Source organism: Heliangelus exortis, chromosome 2, assembly GCF_036169615.1.
Source record: "Heliangelus exortis chromosome 2, bHelExo1.hap1, whole genome shotgun sequence".
Taxonomy (NCBI): Eukaryota; Metazoa; Chordata; class Aves; order Apodiformes; family Trochilidae; genus Heliangelus; species Heliangelus exortis.
This window is the reverse complement of record NC_092423.1, coordinates 142533919-142549184: the sequence shown is the minus strand read 5'-3', so window position 1 is coordinate 142549184 and position 15266 is coordinate 142533919. Positions and strand designations below refer to the sequence as shown.

The following is a 15266-nucleotide window of genomic DNA, read 5'->3' as shown; positions in this document are numbered from 1 at the left end:
GGGCTTGTGTCCAGGCTTCTCAAAATATCTGCTTGCTGCAATCTCTTAAAACCTTGTTTTCTAGAGTCAAAGGCTGCTTCCCTCCCACTGTCCCTAAGACTGCTGCCTCTCAGCAGGTTTCCATTTGGTGTCTGTGCATCACAGGACATTTTTCCTCTCAGCTTCCCTGGGCATGTATTTTCCTCTTATTATTTAAAGTGTCTCAATTATCTGTAAATAACAGATTTTTCTGTTGTAAGTAACAATTTTTCCTTTAATGTGCCACCAGGCATCAGTGCATGCTGGGCAAACTACCATGGATGTAGTCTGGGTGTCCACACTGGGAACTTGGTTATCCTCTTCCACACAGCTCCAGTAGAACAAGTAGGAGGAGAACTGGGCCTGTAGTTCTATGCCTGTTTTAAAGCTATGTAAAATAATTTTGGCAAATAATTACCACTGTAAAAGCTCCTAAAAGTGGAAACCTCTAAATCCACTGGAAAGGAAGTTTCAGAATTTCTGGAATCTGAGAGGAGATCTCTCAATGTGAGAAATCATGATTCCCCTTTCACAAGCTGACCAGAGAAAGAGGACCCTGCAAGATGATCCTTTAATAAATGACACTTACTTTATGTAGTGTTTTAGTTAGCCAAAGCATCCTCCAAACATCGCATGGTCAGATGTTCATTCAGCTTTTTTTGACCTTCTTTGCAGATGCAGGAACAGGGGAACCCATGGCAGAAGAGAGAGGAGACAGTGGTGACTTCCTTATGGAAGACATGATCCCCACATTCAAGACAGCCATCCGAGCTGTCAGGTAAAAGTCTCTGATGCTTCTCAATTCTTTGCTTTGACTTTGAATGCTTTTGCTTCAGAAAATCACCTTACTATGTTACTACATCTTGATCCATTGCTGCTGTTATTACTTGTGTTTTAAATGCAATAGATTAGGTAATTCTAGATATTTTGAAAAGCACAGACAGACTCTATTTGAAGTCCTCTTTGAAAATATGCAGAAAGGAAAATGTTTTTCAGTAACATTGACTGCCATTTTTGCAAGATATGTAATAAGTATATTTATTATATAAGTATATTTATATATTGTATGCAGTTCTGCATTAAAATATGCTATGAATATAGTATCTTGCTCAATTTAGTGCTTACAGTATTTATGTGAAACTGGAGTTTTTGCTTAACAATAAAACCTGAGCCAACTCAACTCTTTTTAATTCACAATTTTATGAGTGTGCAATATAATTTTCAGTTGTTATATTTTAATAGATAATAAGGGCTCCATTTCAGAAATCTTCAGCTTGTAAGATGTCACTTTTATTTTCATATCACAAGAGATATTCCCTTGGGTTAGAAAACTGCTAGTAAATCTTGATAATATATTTAGCACATCAAGCACACAGAATTCATTCACTGATGTTCTGTTACTACTCTGCTCAGTATTTTTTACTCTCTTCCTTCAAAAAATGCCCCCATGGAAAAATAGTTCTTCTTTCATTGCAGTTGCTTTTTGTTCCAGAAGCTTTTATATTTTGGCCAGGAATTTACTTCCTTCCAAGTGAAACACTGCAAGTCTGGAGTGCCCTAAAATAATTGTTTTAGAAGAACTTCAAGGAAAATGGATATAAGAATATAAGCATATACTTACACATGTATAACCACAATATATATATATATCCTCCTGGTTCTTTTCCAGTTAGGTGCAGGAGAACCAGTCATTAAAAATTCCAGGCTATCTCAAGTCAGCTGAAAGCCATGGCCTACAGGTTATTCTCATGTTACCCATGGCTGCTTCCCACCTGCTGGAAGTTTCTTCATCCCTATTTTTTCCACAGCTTTCCCTTTCTTTCGCTGATATCTGCTTGCTTTCAAATACAAACTATATATATTCCTGTTTCCCAGCCCCACCTCCTCCTCTATTATTACCTTTGGAAAACTTCCTTTCCCACATACTGGGCAAATGTAATGGATTCATGTAATTTTCCTTTAAATCAATCATGAGCCAGGCTTTTTTTTTTATTTATTTCTGGTATCATTTACCCAGACCCTGAATGCTAATTCAGAATTATTTCAGACAAAACGCTTAATGGGTTTTCAGGGTGATTTTAAATTCAAATTACTATTATTGTGATTCCTATTCTTCATTTATGGTGGTTTTTTAAGTATAGTTTTGCTGTTACCATATATAGTTTCGTTATAAAAATTATAATTTTGAAATCTTGAAAGATTTATATGCAACAGATTAAGAACTCAGAAACCCTTAAGAAGTCATAATAGAACTATCTTCGCTAAATGAAAGTTTATACAGATTAAAAATGCCCACAAACCTTGAATAAGAAGTAGGACAGAATCTTAAAAAACAACAGTGATTCCCCACTTGAGACCAGTAAGAACATGTACACTCTAGTGAGAAAGAAAAACCTTGAATCCCAGGTCTAAGACAGATTAAAGAAAGAAAATGCTTTTCTTTCTTTATGTATGTTTCTTTTCTATTTGCCAAGAAGAGAAACATTCTACCAAGATATGACAGTGTAAACTAATTTATAAAGAAAAAAAGATGGAGAAAAGAATGCTGAATAGTTTTCTAGTGCTCTGACCAGCACTGATCCTTGTTAGAAGAATTCTGTTATGAATTACTGGGTCATTAAAAAAAAATAAATTTATTATTACTATTATTATTACAATTATTACAAAACAACAACAACAATGCTTTTTCAAGGACATTTGAGGTAGTTCTATCACTTTTTCTTTTCACCACATCAAGAAATACTGTCGACTTCTTAACTTCCACATTTTTATCTGATTTTCATATCCTATCCAAAACATGCCCAGGTGCAAAATGCAAACCATTCAGCATTGTAGATCCAATAGATTAACTTTTTAATAGGGTGAATAATAAAAAAAAATGGCTCCAAGTTTACAGATTGAAAATCTCCTGTGACTTCTGATGTTCAATATCTAATTCCACACATGAGCCTGCAGCTTTGAACTATTTCTGGTTACGATAGTGCTGAAAAAATACATTTTGTGTGTATGATTTGTTTTAGCCTATTAGTTATGAAGAGCCAAATATTACATATTTACTAATGTGGAATGGTGTTAGAGAGGCCCTGCTTTTGTTTTCTTGTCTTGTTTTGAAATAACATGCTCAATTTCCAAACATCCAGAGTTGTTCGTCAATTATTTGATAAAATTGCAAATTATCATTATGGAATTTAAACAAGAAGTTAGTAATTTTTTCTGTTTATGATGCAGAATACTACAGTTTCGTCTTTACAAAAAAAAATTCAAGGAGACTTTGAGGCCTTATGATGTAAAGGATGTGATAGAGCAATACTCAGCAGGGCATCTTGATATGCTTTCCAGAATAAAGTATCTTCAGGCAAGGTAAGAATCCTCTGGTAAATGGGAAAACTGTAGCCATCCTAGCAAAATAAAATCATAGTTGCCCCATTTGCCTGAAAGACCACCCAGAAGCTGTCTTTGCACAGAGAAAGCCTTTTCCGCAAAGAATAAAGGCAAGTGAGGAGCTAGCAAGGGTAACTGTAGCAGAGGAGACCACTTACAAAGAAAATGGAGTAAAATAATCCTGTCAATTTTCTTGCTTGTTGCCTTATTTGACTGGGGTCAAGTTTCTCGCCTTCTCTCTCTGCATGAGGTTTTCTTCTTTTCTTTGGGATGGATTCTCTGCTGACCTCTGACTGATGAAATATCTCATGCATGTGCAAAAATATGTCAGACAGAAGTCCTTACATCCCCTTCACTCAGGTGTATATTGTCCTATACAAAAAAATTGGATTTTCAGGCTTTGGTGACTCTTCAGATGCAATTTGCTCCCACAGTTGTTTCCTCACAGAACTGGTACATCCCGATGTGCTTTTGAGGCATGTCTACAAAATTTTATGTTGCTTGCATCTTGAAACATGGGTGCAGGTCAGAGCTTGAGCTAGTAGGCTTGTCTGGGTGCATGTGTATATGTGTGTAGCTGTATTTTTTTGAGTCTCAGCACAGCATTTTCCACATTCCCTGAACCCCCCAGTCACCCTGAACAGCAAAATGCCACTCAGGTACAACCTTGATTGCTCAGAAGAATGAGCTGATCAAGTGAGCAAAATACCATTGCTACTCAATAAAATGATCTCTGCATCACATAAGCTTGGATTTCAATGTGGCAATATCTTTTTGGGCTCAGGAAGTTGAAGAGAGCTCATGGTGTTAGAAACCTACACCATATCTATGGTGAGGTCTATACACCTTATCCTGGAGGTCCTTCTTTTACCTGAGACCAAAGTGCTCTGTGAATTTTGGACAGCAGAGCACCTCTCAGATACTTGCTTGAGTTTTAGCAGCAGTAAAGATGCCTGACATGATTAGGCTCAGCTCACCCAATGGTTATGTCAGATGAAACAGGGTGAAAATCAGAGCACAGCCTCAGCCTTACAATATTCAGCCCAGTGGTATCAGACCCCAGTATAAAGAATCACCAGTAGTGAAGGAACCATAGTATTTCAGAAGCCATTTTGCATGTATCCAGGGGAGAACTTTTTAGAGGTCTTTGAATAAAAACCCATAACCCTGGCAAACCATGTGAGATTCCTTTTATGATTAAGAGAGAGCCAGTCAACATAAATCATGGAATTTATGACAAAATTAACCCCTGCTTAATCTATATGTCTTCATTTGATCAGATGATCCTTTACTCACCCCAGATTTCTTCACTGTCTTGACTAGATCTCCACTAATTATAATTGGACAACAGCAGGGAGGTGAGGATAACTCAGTGTGTCCATGAACAGAGAGATGCCACAGGAGTTTAATGAGACATTGACTGACAGTCCATCAACACTCAAACAATTAGCAAATATCAACCTTGCTTTCTGAGGTTTCAAAATCCCATGGGGCATCATGAAATGTATCTGCATGGTTTGTCTAATAATAAAGATAAATGCTCCCTGGGCTAGTGCTGGCTGCTGCCAAGTAACTTTGGTGTCTGGGCCAAATGAGCAGAGGTTTTCTTGCACCTGAGCAGTTGGATATTACAAATGACAGAATATATTGACAGAGCAAAAGAGTGGAACTAAATATGCTGGGGCCTCCCAAACAATACTTTTGGTGTTGTTCCAAATAAAATGTCACCTAGGAGTCTTTGTAAAGCTTCATTTATAGTTATATATTTTTTAACCCCAAAGGGTTATTAGATTAAAAAAAAATATATTACATATAATTAGGCACAATAAAGTTAGAAAATAATTGGTTTATTAAAAGCATAAAAAATTACTACTGTTTGCCAAGTTCTGATTTTCACTATCCAGCAGAAGACCTGATAAGTCTCTCCTGACATTTTTAGGAGAAGCAACTTTTTTGACAATCACACTAGGTAGTTTCTTTGAAGAAAATGAAGTCAGGTATTTTGGAAATCACAAATTTTAGAAACAGAGAGCTAAATAATAACTTGATTACCAGGTAATTACAATTATTTGTATTGATTGTGAACCCAGAAGAGAAAAAATGCATCATGACCCTCAATTTATCACCAAACCAAAACGTGCTTCCCTTTCAAATCTTTGCTACTGTTTCCTGCAGCATTTCCTGTCATGTATTGGCATACAGAGATGGACTTACCCAGTTGCACTTTTCTTTCTTTCAGAGTAGATATGATTTTTACACCTGGACCTCCATCTACTCCCAAGCATAAGAAATCCCAAAAGGGAGGAGCTTTTTCTTACCCTTCACAACAGTCTCCCAGGTGAATTTTTATGCCTTGTTATCTCTACAGACCAAAACAGAAATAAAAGGTTCATTCATAGCAATAAGCATACCTCTCCTTCAGCCAGCCAGTACACTGTTAATGATGCTGAGAGGATTTGCTGCTACAAGATATGTAAGTGTAAATGTTGAGCCAGAAAGATGCTAGCTTCCTGAAAAACAATTTATTGTGGGAATATAAACTTAATGTCTTCTTAGTTGCCTAGCTCAGCTTCTCCACAGTTTGGAAATGTGATTTCACATGAAAGACATACACTTAAATGCTTATATACTGAATTTCTAACATTCAACTCAGTTAAAACTTGGTAAAAATCACCAATAGTTTGAAGGCAAACCAGGTACTTTCCTAGAGTGAAACAAGTTTCAGTATATGCCCTCACCAAACGGCAAACTCAGAGTTTTAATGATGCTGCTTTTAAACAATGTTTGGTGAAAATGAAAATACATTGTAATACCAGGTTTTTTGGTATCAAACTTAGTGTGTGATATTGTGTTACTGTGTTTCTGGTAGCAAGAATTCAATAGGAAATGACTTTTTTTCTTTTATTTACAACTGTGCATCTGTCAGCAATTACCCATGAACCACACAAGACCATCAACAATCTGTCCCCAGAGATGCTATGGGTGCCCAGAGTGAATGGAGTTGTACTGAAAATAAACTAACTTGGCTCTATTTGGTTTGTCCCACCCAATGGAAAATGCAAAAACATGTAAATGTGAATACAGAGACCTCCATATATGGAAGATGCAATGATCATTTGGGAAACAATTAGATAACATATTTTTGTATGAACTGGTACCATCAGTAATGTGATATGAAAAATCTGACGTTTTAGATGAAGTTTCTGCTTCATTACGCAAAACTAAATTTTTAATTTTGTCAGAAGGAGAACTGGATCTGGTAAAAAAAATATTTCAAGGTATATTTTTTCTAAATCATGTCAAAGAACAAGGGCTTAGAAACTGTTTTTCTAGGCTTTGACATAGGTTATGAAAGAGTGTACTTTGAGGTTGTTTTGGAAGCCTTTAGATGAACATTTAACTTATCATTGAATGGTTTGGGTTGGAAGGGTTGCTTAAAGCCCCATCCAGCCTGGACTTGAACACTTCAAGGGATGAGGTATCCACAACCTCTTTGGGCAGCCTGTACCAGTATCTCACCACCCTCACACTAAATTTCTTCCTAATTTCAAACCTAAATTTTCCCTCCTCCAGCTTAAAACCATTACCCTTTGTCCTATCACCACACACCCTTGTAAAAAGTCCCTCCCCACCTTTCCTGTAGGCTCCTTTCAGATACTGGAAGGCTGTTGATAATGACCATTCCAGATTCCATGAAGTTATAAATCCAAGTTTTTTACTTAAGCAGAGATCATCTTCTTACCTCCTGTAGTCAGCCCATTTGATGGGCAGGCAGTAGGAAATAGCACAAAGGAAAATTTATTCTGAAATCTCTTTTCAGCATTTCCATTCTTTGCCAGTTACTCTTAAGTTTAACAAAACTGAGAAAAAAAAAAAGACACGGCCTGGAAACTCAGATTCAGTCTTCAAATATGCTAATTAGGAAGAATTAGACCACCTGTATACCCACTATCTAGACTGTCTCAATGTTTTTCACAAACTTGACATCATACCACCAAGTCTGAGCTTGATCTCATTTCTGTTGTAACATTTGGTTTACTTTTGGTTTTAGTTAATCTTTAATTTCAAACCAAAATAATTTTCAATAAAATCCAGCAATATGTTTTAGAAATGCATTGGAATCACAGAGACTTTTGCTTACATTTTTATGATAAATAACTGAATTTAATTTTTACTTAAATAGGGCTCCAAGGTACTATATGGTTATACCATCAGGATTGTAATAATTATTTCTAATAAAAATTAAAATTATGCAAAGGAAAATTGAACACTAATAGAGCTATTTATTCTTTATAGAAATGAACCGTACGTAGCCAAAGCATCTACAACAGACACTGAAGACCAAAGTATGATGGGCAAATTTGTTAAAGTTGAACGACAGGTATGTACTTTCATTACAGTGATGAAGTCTGAGGAGCTTATAGAGAAATGATAAAGCTGACATGAATTTTATATGAGTCTCTGACTGACCCAGGCAGATCTGTATTGTGGATGATCAAGATTTACAGAGATCTTGTCCTAATCATTACAAAACTATACTGTTAATTTTTATGTGAAATAACTTAGTTACCTGGGAAGTGTGCATTTTGAAACCTGTTGAATGAAGATCAATTTGTATGGCAGCAAGACACTAACCATGGTGTTTAGATGGAAGTTTTTCATTCTCTTAAACTCTGCTCTCATCATGTCTGGTGTTTTGCTGTGAGCACCACGTTATTTTGCAAGGTTTAGCAATCAGAAGTATTGTTGGGCCCTCTTTGTGCATCCTAACCTATTGCTTAGCAAGTCAAGACACTCTAATTTGTAAATGCATAATGTAAGTAAGATAGAGGCAAGTGGCATTGGTTCACATAATTTCCTTTCATGGAATGTAAATGTTCAGGCACAAAGTACTATCTAAAAAAAAAAACAAAATTAGTCCTGATATTCAGCCTTGATGTGTTGGGGCTGTTATAAGTTAGAGAATAAGTCTGTGTACAAAGGTAATCCTATCTGCTGTACTTTGGTAATAGCTTTTTACCATATGGAATCAAGACTTTGGTCACCACATTTAGACTGCTGTTTCATGCTGGACTGCAAAATATCCAGCAATGCTGACAGTTTTTTGCCACAGTTTATAGGGCTGGGTCTTCTTAATCTGAGGTGGTTAGAGGATCAGATAGCATCCACAACAGTCCAGCTTCCAAAGCAAAGTAATTACTGTTTTATAATTAGCTTCATGATTAATAAAGATGGTAGCACAAGATTGCTGGGGGCAGTGGAATTGACTCTTTCATTGAACAGCTGACTTGAGACAACATCATAACATTTGTATTTTTCAGGTTAATGACATGGGGAGGAAACTGGATTTTCTTGTTGATATGCATATGCATCATATGGAACAGCTACAAATACAAGTTGCTGAGATAAGTCCAATGAAAGAAACTGCTTCTCCCGCAAAGGAGAAGAGAGAAGATAACAAGTATTCTGAATTAAAAACAATAATATATAAATATACTGAGCAGTGTGCTCATGAAACTCCTTTCAATTTCCAGCAGGTTCCAGTCAACAAAGTGAGTCCTTATGGTTTCTCAGCACATGGTCACACGACTCACTCCCAACCTTTTTCATTAGGTGGGCAAAACTCTGCCAAACTGCAAGCTACTGCCTGCTCAACTTCATATGCAGAAAGGCCAACAGTTTTGCCTATTTTTAAATTAATGGACTCCCAGGTTAGCTACCACTCGCAAGGAGACCTACAAAGCTCTTCCTCAGACAAGGTGTCTCCAAGGCAGAGAAGGAGCTTAACAAGAGACAGTGATACTCCATTATCCCTTCTCTCCGTCAACCATGAGGAACTTGAACGCTCCCCAAGTGGCTTCAGTATCTCCCAAGAGAGAGATGACTTCCCCTTTGGCCCCAACGGGGGCTCCTCGGCGTGGATGAGAGAGAAGCGGTACCTGGCGGAGGGGGAAACGGACACAGACACCGACCCTTTCACACCGAGTGGTTCCATGCCTCTGTCTTCTACAGGAGATGGGATTTCAGATTCCATATGGACCCCGTCAAATAAGCCAGTTTAAAAGTGCGTGTGGGGGCAAGTCACTGGTTGACTTCTCCGTGTAATGTAAGCATACTTTGTATATCTCACTTACTCTACACCCAAAAGCTTACTAGCTCCGAACACCAATGGCTGCATAAGATGCATGTGATATTAGCGGTAGTCATTCTGCACCATTTCATCCAATTTACTAATGCAGTTTTTTTCATGCTACCAAAACTAAGGAGCTTAGTTTTGAGCATGGTTTGCATGACTTTGCCCTATATAAATGGTACAGCTGATTTCTTCTATGATGCATATCTATCTGATACTCTTCAGTACAACAATGGTGAATCGGTAACAGGCAGGAGATGGTGGTCCTTGCTACATTTTATTAACAGAGCAGCAAAGTAAAAATACTTTCAGGAGCAATATCCCTTTGTGGAAACATAAGATCTGAATACATTTTGCAAGATAAGTAATTCAATCTCTAAAGAACCTAGCAAGAATATCTAATACTCAAAGCAGGGAAGAATCTGAATCAAACAAATGACCTTACTGAAATAGTTTTGAGAACCAAATGTTTCTCATGTGATCTATTACACAAATACCCATGAAACACAATGTCAAATGTAATTAGGCATAGAATTAAAAATTATCAAAGCCATCTCTTGGGATTGGTCATGGAAATTTATTTATTTTAAAAATGTAAATATAAATCCCTCAAACCACTTTGAAAATCCACTAATTTTTAAAAAGTTGCTGGAAAAGTGACTACAATAACATTTTGTAGAAAAACGTTTTCTCTGGCCATTTATGACTTATGGGGCCAAATTTTTTTTCTCTTCCAAAACCCAGGTTGTTTAGCATAGAGAATTCCAGGTTTATACACTCTGCTCATTTATTGATTTATGTGCTGCTAAGTAAGCTGCATAATGTAACTGTGCCTCAATTTCCCAATCTGTTAATTAGGAGTTTTGCTTCCATACAAATACACAGGTTGTAAGGCTCAATTCACTAATAACTGCCAAGCACTTTGAGCTCCTCAGATGTGCAGAGTATGGCTATTCTGCTTTTTGGGAGTTCCACAATGTGGGATGCTGCCAGGATCTGTTTCTGTCTGTTTACTGTTTCTCTTGGAAATGGACTGCTCCAAATGCCTGAATGAATGCCATATTTAAGATCCATGTACAAATAAATAAATAAATAAATGCCATTCTTGTCACCTGTCCCTGAGCAACAGAGGGATAACTATGGTCCATGGGCTTCAGCCAAATATTTTTCATGGGAACTGGAAATTATGTTGAAGGAGAGCAGGAAAAAAATCCAGCCCACTGGGAACAGGGAAGAAATGAATCAAAGATCAGATCACACCGCTACAATGAGAATGAAATATGTATACAGCTAGTGAAATTAGCCTGTCCAATTATCCTGAAGGATATAGCAGAATTCATCTGATGTCAGTCCAGGTGTCCAACAAAATAGTGTCTATTTGGTGTCAAGTTCAATGGCTGTGCACTCTTTGCAGCTGATTGAAAACTGATCAGTACAGTTGGTGAGCACAGGGTTCAATAACCAAAGCATAAATCATCTTTCGGATGAGATTTATTTTGTCTTTAACTCAGTTATTCACAATGACCAAATTTCTCTACTGACTTCAAAAGGAGCAGGGAGTGACTTGCTTAAATGTCAGATGATCAGAGACACCCACAGTCAGTGGGAAGTCACCCCTACCTGACTGATTCAAGGTGCAACCTCTCTGCCATGGCTCATGTCCACCTCCTGGTGAGAATGACCAATGTCACTCCACATTGTGACAGCATCACCATGGCCAGAGCACTGACCCAAAAAAGACACAAAGATTTGACCCATGTAAGGTGTTAGAATTTGAACTTTCTGTAGTGACTGCTTGTGTGAATCTGCAGCTGCTCAACTGAGCATCTTTGGCACATTGCATCAGAGCACAAAAAAAGACACTTTACCAGGCTCCCCATCTGTAACTGAGTACTGCACAGGCCTGGACAGAGTGTATTTCAATGGAAGATGGGTTTTGCCCACTCTAATAAGCTTTGTGTTTGATTCCTCAGTATCACTGATATCTCCTAATAGTTATTCCATCCAGAGAGCTTCTCTTCTTTTCCAGATATAAGCATTGCCTTCATCTTCATTGCTTATTATCTATTTAAAGACACTTCTAAAGGATTAGCATCTTCTTATCTCATCTGCTTCCTCAGCTAAATCATGATCCATTCTGGGACAGATCTTCAGAGAGAACAAATTCAGTAATGCAGACCAGTTACAGAATTTTAAGGCTGAGCTGAGTCCATGAAGATGCTATAAAACCAGTAACTATGGTGATATGAGACATAATTTTGGTAATTACTTAATTGAAAAAATAGCAATTGACCTAAAAGGTAAACTGTATTTGGTGCAGTTTCATGTCTAAACTTGAAAAGAGTAAAATCAGCTGACAAAAGTGTAATTCATTACAATTTGCCATCTTGAGGAGAATTCTTTGGCCATCAGTGATCCATGGAAATACCTGTGTTGCACCTGCTGCATTTCTAGTACATATCTGTGGCAACTCATAAGACTTAACCCGAAAATGACAAATGGATGAAAAGGAGTGAAAACTGATGTTGACATTGCTAGACTTCTGAAACTGGGGTAAATGTGCACTAGACAAGCCCTCTGCACTTCTCTTGTATGTCAAGGGTCTGGAATGCCTACTGATTTCATTTAAGTTTGGCCCCTTTTAAAATACTTTCTAGATTCAAGCAATCAAAAATTAAGGCAGCCAAAAACCAAGCGAAGTCTGAGAAATTTCTTTATGTCTTTGACAGTGGTTATGCCATGCAGTTCCCTGCTCAATTTTCCCCTCAAATTCTTTAGTTCAGTTCTCAGATCTCTCTCATTCAAGGTCAAGTAAAGGGAATTTTTTCTCAGTATTAAATCTGGCTGAAAAATCTATAAACCACCTCATTATAAAGATATGTTGATTCCAAGATAAAATCCAAGCAAGGACAGAGCCTTAGATGGGTCTTCACCTCCATGCAGAGTGCAGCCCCAGAGAAAGCAGGATTTGGGCTGCCCTGCTCTGTACACACAGGAGCTGACCTGCCTTCAAACCAGCTTTCTTTATGGGCTCTAAGCACCAATTGACTATATGCAGCTTAAAGCCACGGGGTCAGGTGTTGGTAGTCACAACATGAATTATTTAATGATGTGCTAACTGGCCAGATAAAGTCTAACTCTTCTTAAAAGGCACCAGTGTTAAGATGAGCAAAATGCCCTGCAATGAACTTTTCTGAATCCTCTGGAAGAAACCCCAAAAAAAAGGTCATGGCAGGTCTGTTTAGCTTCTTCTAATACTTAGTTTGTCAAACTCCTTTCTTTTCAGTGAAACCATTTGCTGGTCTGTTTAGAAGGGTGATCTGCTTTGCAGTTCTCTGCCTGCTAAATAATCTGAATTAAAAATAGGGTGTGCATCAATTCTGCTGTCTGTGCTGATAACAGATATGTATCAAGATGTCACCAATAAGGTGAGATCTGGAGCCTGTCCCTGACCTGGGATGTGCACACCAACCCTCAGATCCCAGTTCAGGCTGAGTGCTAGAAATGCATCAGCCTGGAGTTCATGTCTCTGCCATAGCTACCAGACAAAATTAAAATAAAGTATCTCTGGTTATTGTCCCTGGCAACATTTAAAAGCTCAGGACCTGTTTTGCCAAGTAGTTCTCCCCATTCAGGGAATCAGATATTCCCAAATTCATTTGAGAGAGGCATCTGGGTCAATAATACTGTTTGTACATGGAATGCATGAGGTTCACCCCTTCTTCCATTTGTATGGGACATTTCAGTTGGGTCAGCTCTTCCTAGCATCCAGACTTACACAGACACTTGGTCTACATTAAAGAGAATTAAGCCATGGAATCCACTCTTTGATGACACATAACTCATACAAGTGATCAAAGAGTTTCTGGCCTTGAGATGTTTTTCTTGATTGGAAAGTGTAGGACTTTCCTTTGCTCTCCTTTAATCCAGTAAGAAACCTTCTCAAGCTGATGCACTGGAGTCAGGATTGGGTCTCAATCTGTCTTTATTTATGAATATCCTTGTGACAGACTTCACTGGTCTGCAGGTGATTTTCTTAGCAAGATTTTTATGCTGATTTTTTTAGGCACTAACAAATGACACATCTGCAAGTATTTGAAAATGTGAATGTGTTTGCATTGTGTACCTTTCTTTGCAGCATTATTAATAACCAAGCTTCCTCACTTTAGGTTCAAGCTGAGAATATTTAATTAAGGCAGAAGTAAATATTTATCTAAAGAATGCAGGTATAAAAAGTGTGATTTATGCTCTATTTAAGGAGTTGGTTCTTTTAAAAGCATCTAGTCAGGTAATGGCTGTTGTCCTTGCCTTGGATCTTCCCTGCACTGAATTAATCAGTCTGGCTCCTATCAAAATAAAGGGGAATTCAACATGTGGAGACATTGACTGAAAAATACCTAAATAGACTTTGGCTGTATTTGCTCTGTTCTTTTCTGTAACTTTGCTGCATTGTTAAGGTTCAGAGTGGAAATAGTTTTAATTTCTTTGGCTTCAAATTGTGGCCCAGCAGCACAAAAAAGTGATCCCCACCTGAACCCCTGTGTAGCAGGGCTGCTCACTTGTAGCCTTCAGGTGAGCACCGTGGTCCACTCAGTTTGCAACATCATAGCCTAAGGCAATCAGAAAATGCAGATTCTGGATCAAATTTGACCTTGCTGGTAGCACAGTTCTTGGAGCAGCATCCCATTTGCCCAGGTAAGAACTGGGTTTCTCCTGTTTAGTGGGAGAATGAGCTGGATCCTGATTCCTTGCACCCCACAGCCCCCTCACTAAGCTTTAGGTTCTAAAGAGCTTCAAACCTAAATTTTCTACAGCACCTCATGAATTTGTTGTGATACTGCTTTTCTTCAGGAGCTCAGCTGAATGTGGGTATTTACTTTTGGATGCTCAGAGGTGCTGAGTTAAGAAAGGGGCCATTTTCAAGTGGTTTTTTCTGGGCACTGTGGGAATGAAGATCCTGGGTATCACTATTGCTTCTGATTATTTAGGCTATAATATTTGATCCTTCCCAATTCAGCTTTTAGTAGCTTCCCTCTGAAGTTAAGTGAAGCAAAATACTGGAAGTGGGATCCTATTTCTATCCTTGAAAATATGCTGAGACTGAAGGTTACATGGCCAACTGCATTTTGTTTTCTAGTTATAGCATCTTATTATTACTAGTATTTGTGCCTTGCTCACTGAAATTTTCTCCATGCTACAAAGATGCTTTTCAGATTCTGGCTGACAAGGGAACACAACTTTTATACAAGTGGCCTTTAGTGCTCTTTATAATATTATTTATTGTAATTTTTAAACTGTATGTGTAATTTATATTCTGGCACTGTCCAATATTTGAACAACTTTACTATGTTTATTTCAATATATTATGCAAACAATCCTTCTTAACTGATTTTTTATGTTCTGTCTTTAAAAATGGCACCACTTATTAATAAATAGAAATTTCAATTATGATGTGGAGGAATTTCTTTCAATTTAACCTGTGATATCTTCATACATATTCAAGGAACACAGTGTCAAATATCCCCCCAGCAAAGACATTGGCCAATAGAATTTTGATTTTACCTATGCAGGACTGACCTCTTAGCTCCAAGTGGGCTTTAGTTGGGTTCTACAGAAGGTCCAGTTGCAATATCACACACAATAGATCTCACTGTTTGTGACTCCTTTTGATTTAGTGGCCACACAACTTACACAGCTTTGATCATATTTGTGGGGGAAAATGAAAAATAGGGGA

The 15266-nt window shown here is 37.7% G+C and overlaps 1 protein-coding gene across 4 annotated transcripts in view; it reads left to right on the top strand.

Moving 5' to 3' along the window:
- KCNQ3 (potassium voltage-gated channel subfamily Q member 3) overlaps positions 1-14983 on the top strand; it is a 198410-nt gene extending 183427 nt beyond the window's left edge. For all 4 annotated transcript variants that reach the window (XM_071738407.1, XM_071738406.1, XM_071738410.1 and 1 more), the window contains 5 exons: positions 694-796; positions 3247-3378; positions 5639-5737; positions 7696-7780; positions 8721-14983. In XM_071738407.1, the coding sequence (XP_071594508.1) occupies positions 694-796; positions 3247-3378; positions 5639-5737; positions 7696-7780; positions 8721-9461 (1160 nt within the window). In that variant the 3' untranslated portion in view covers positions 9462-14983. The remainder of the gene's footprint in view (positions 1-693; positions 797-3246; positions 3379-5638; positions 5738-7695; positions 7781-8720) is intronic.
- Positions 14984-15266: the final 283 nt, after the last annotated feature.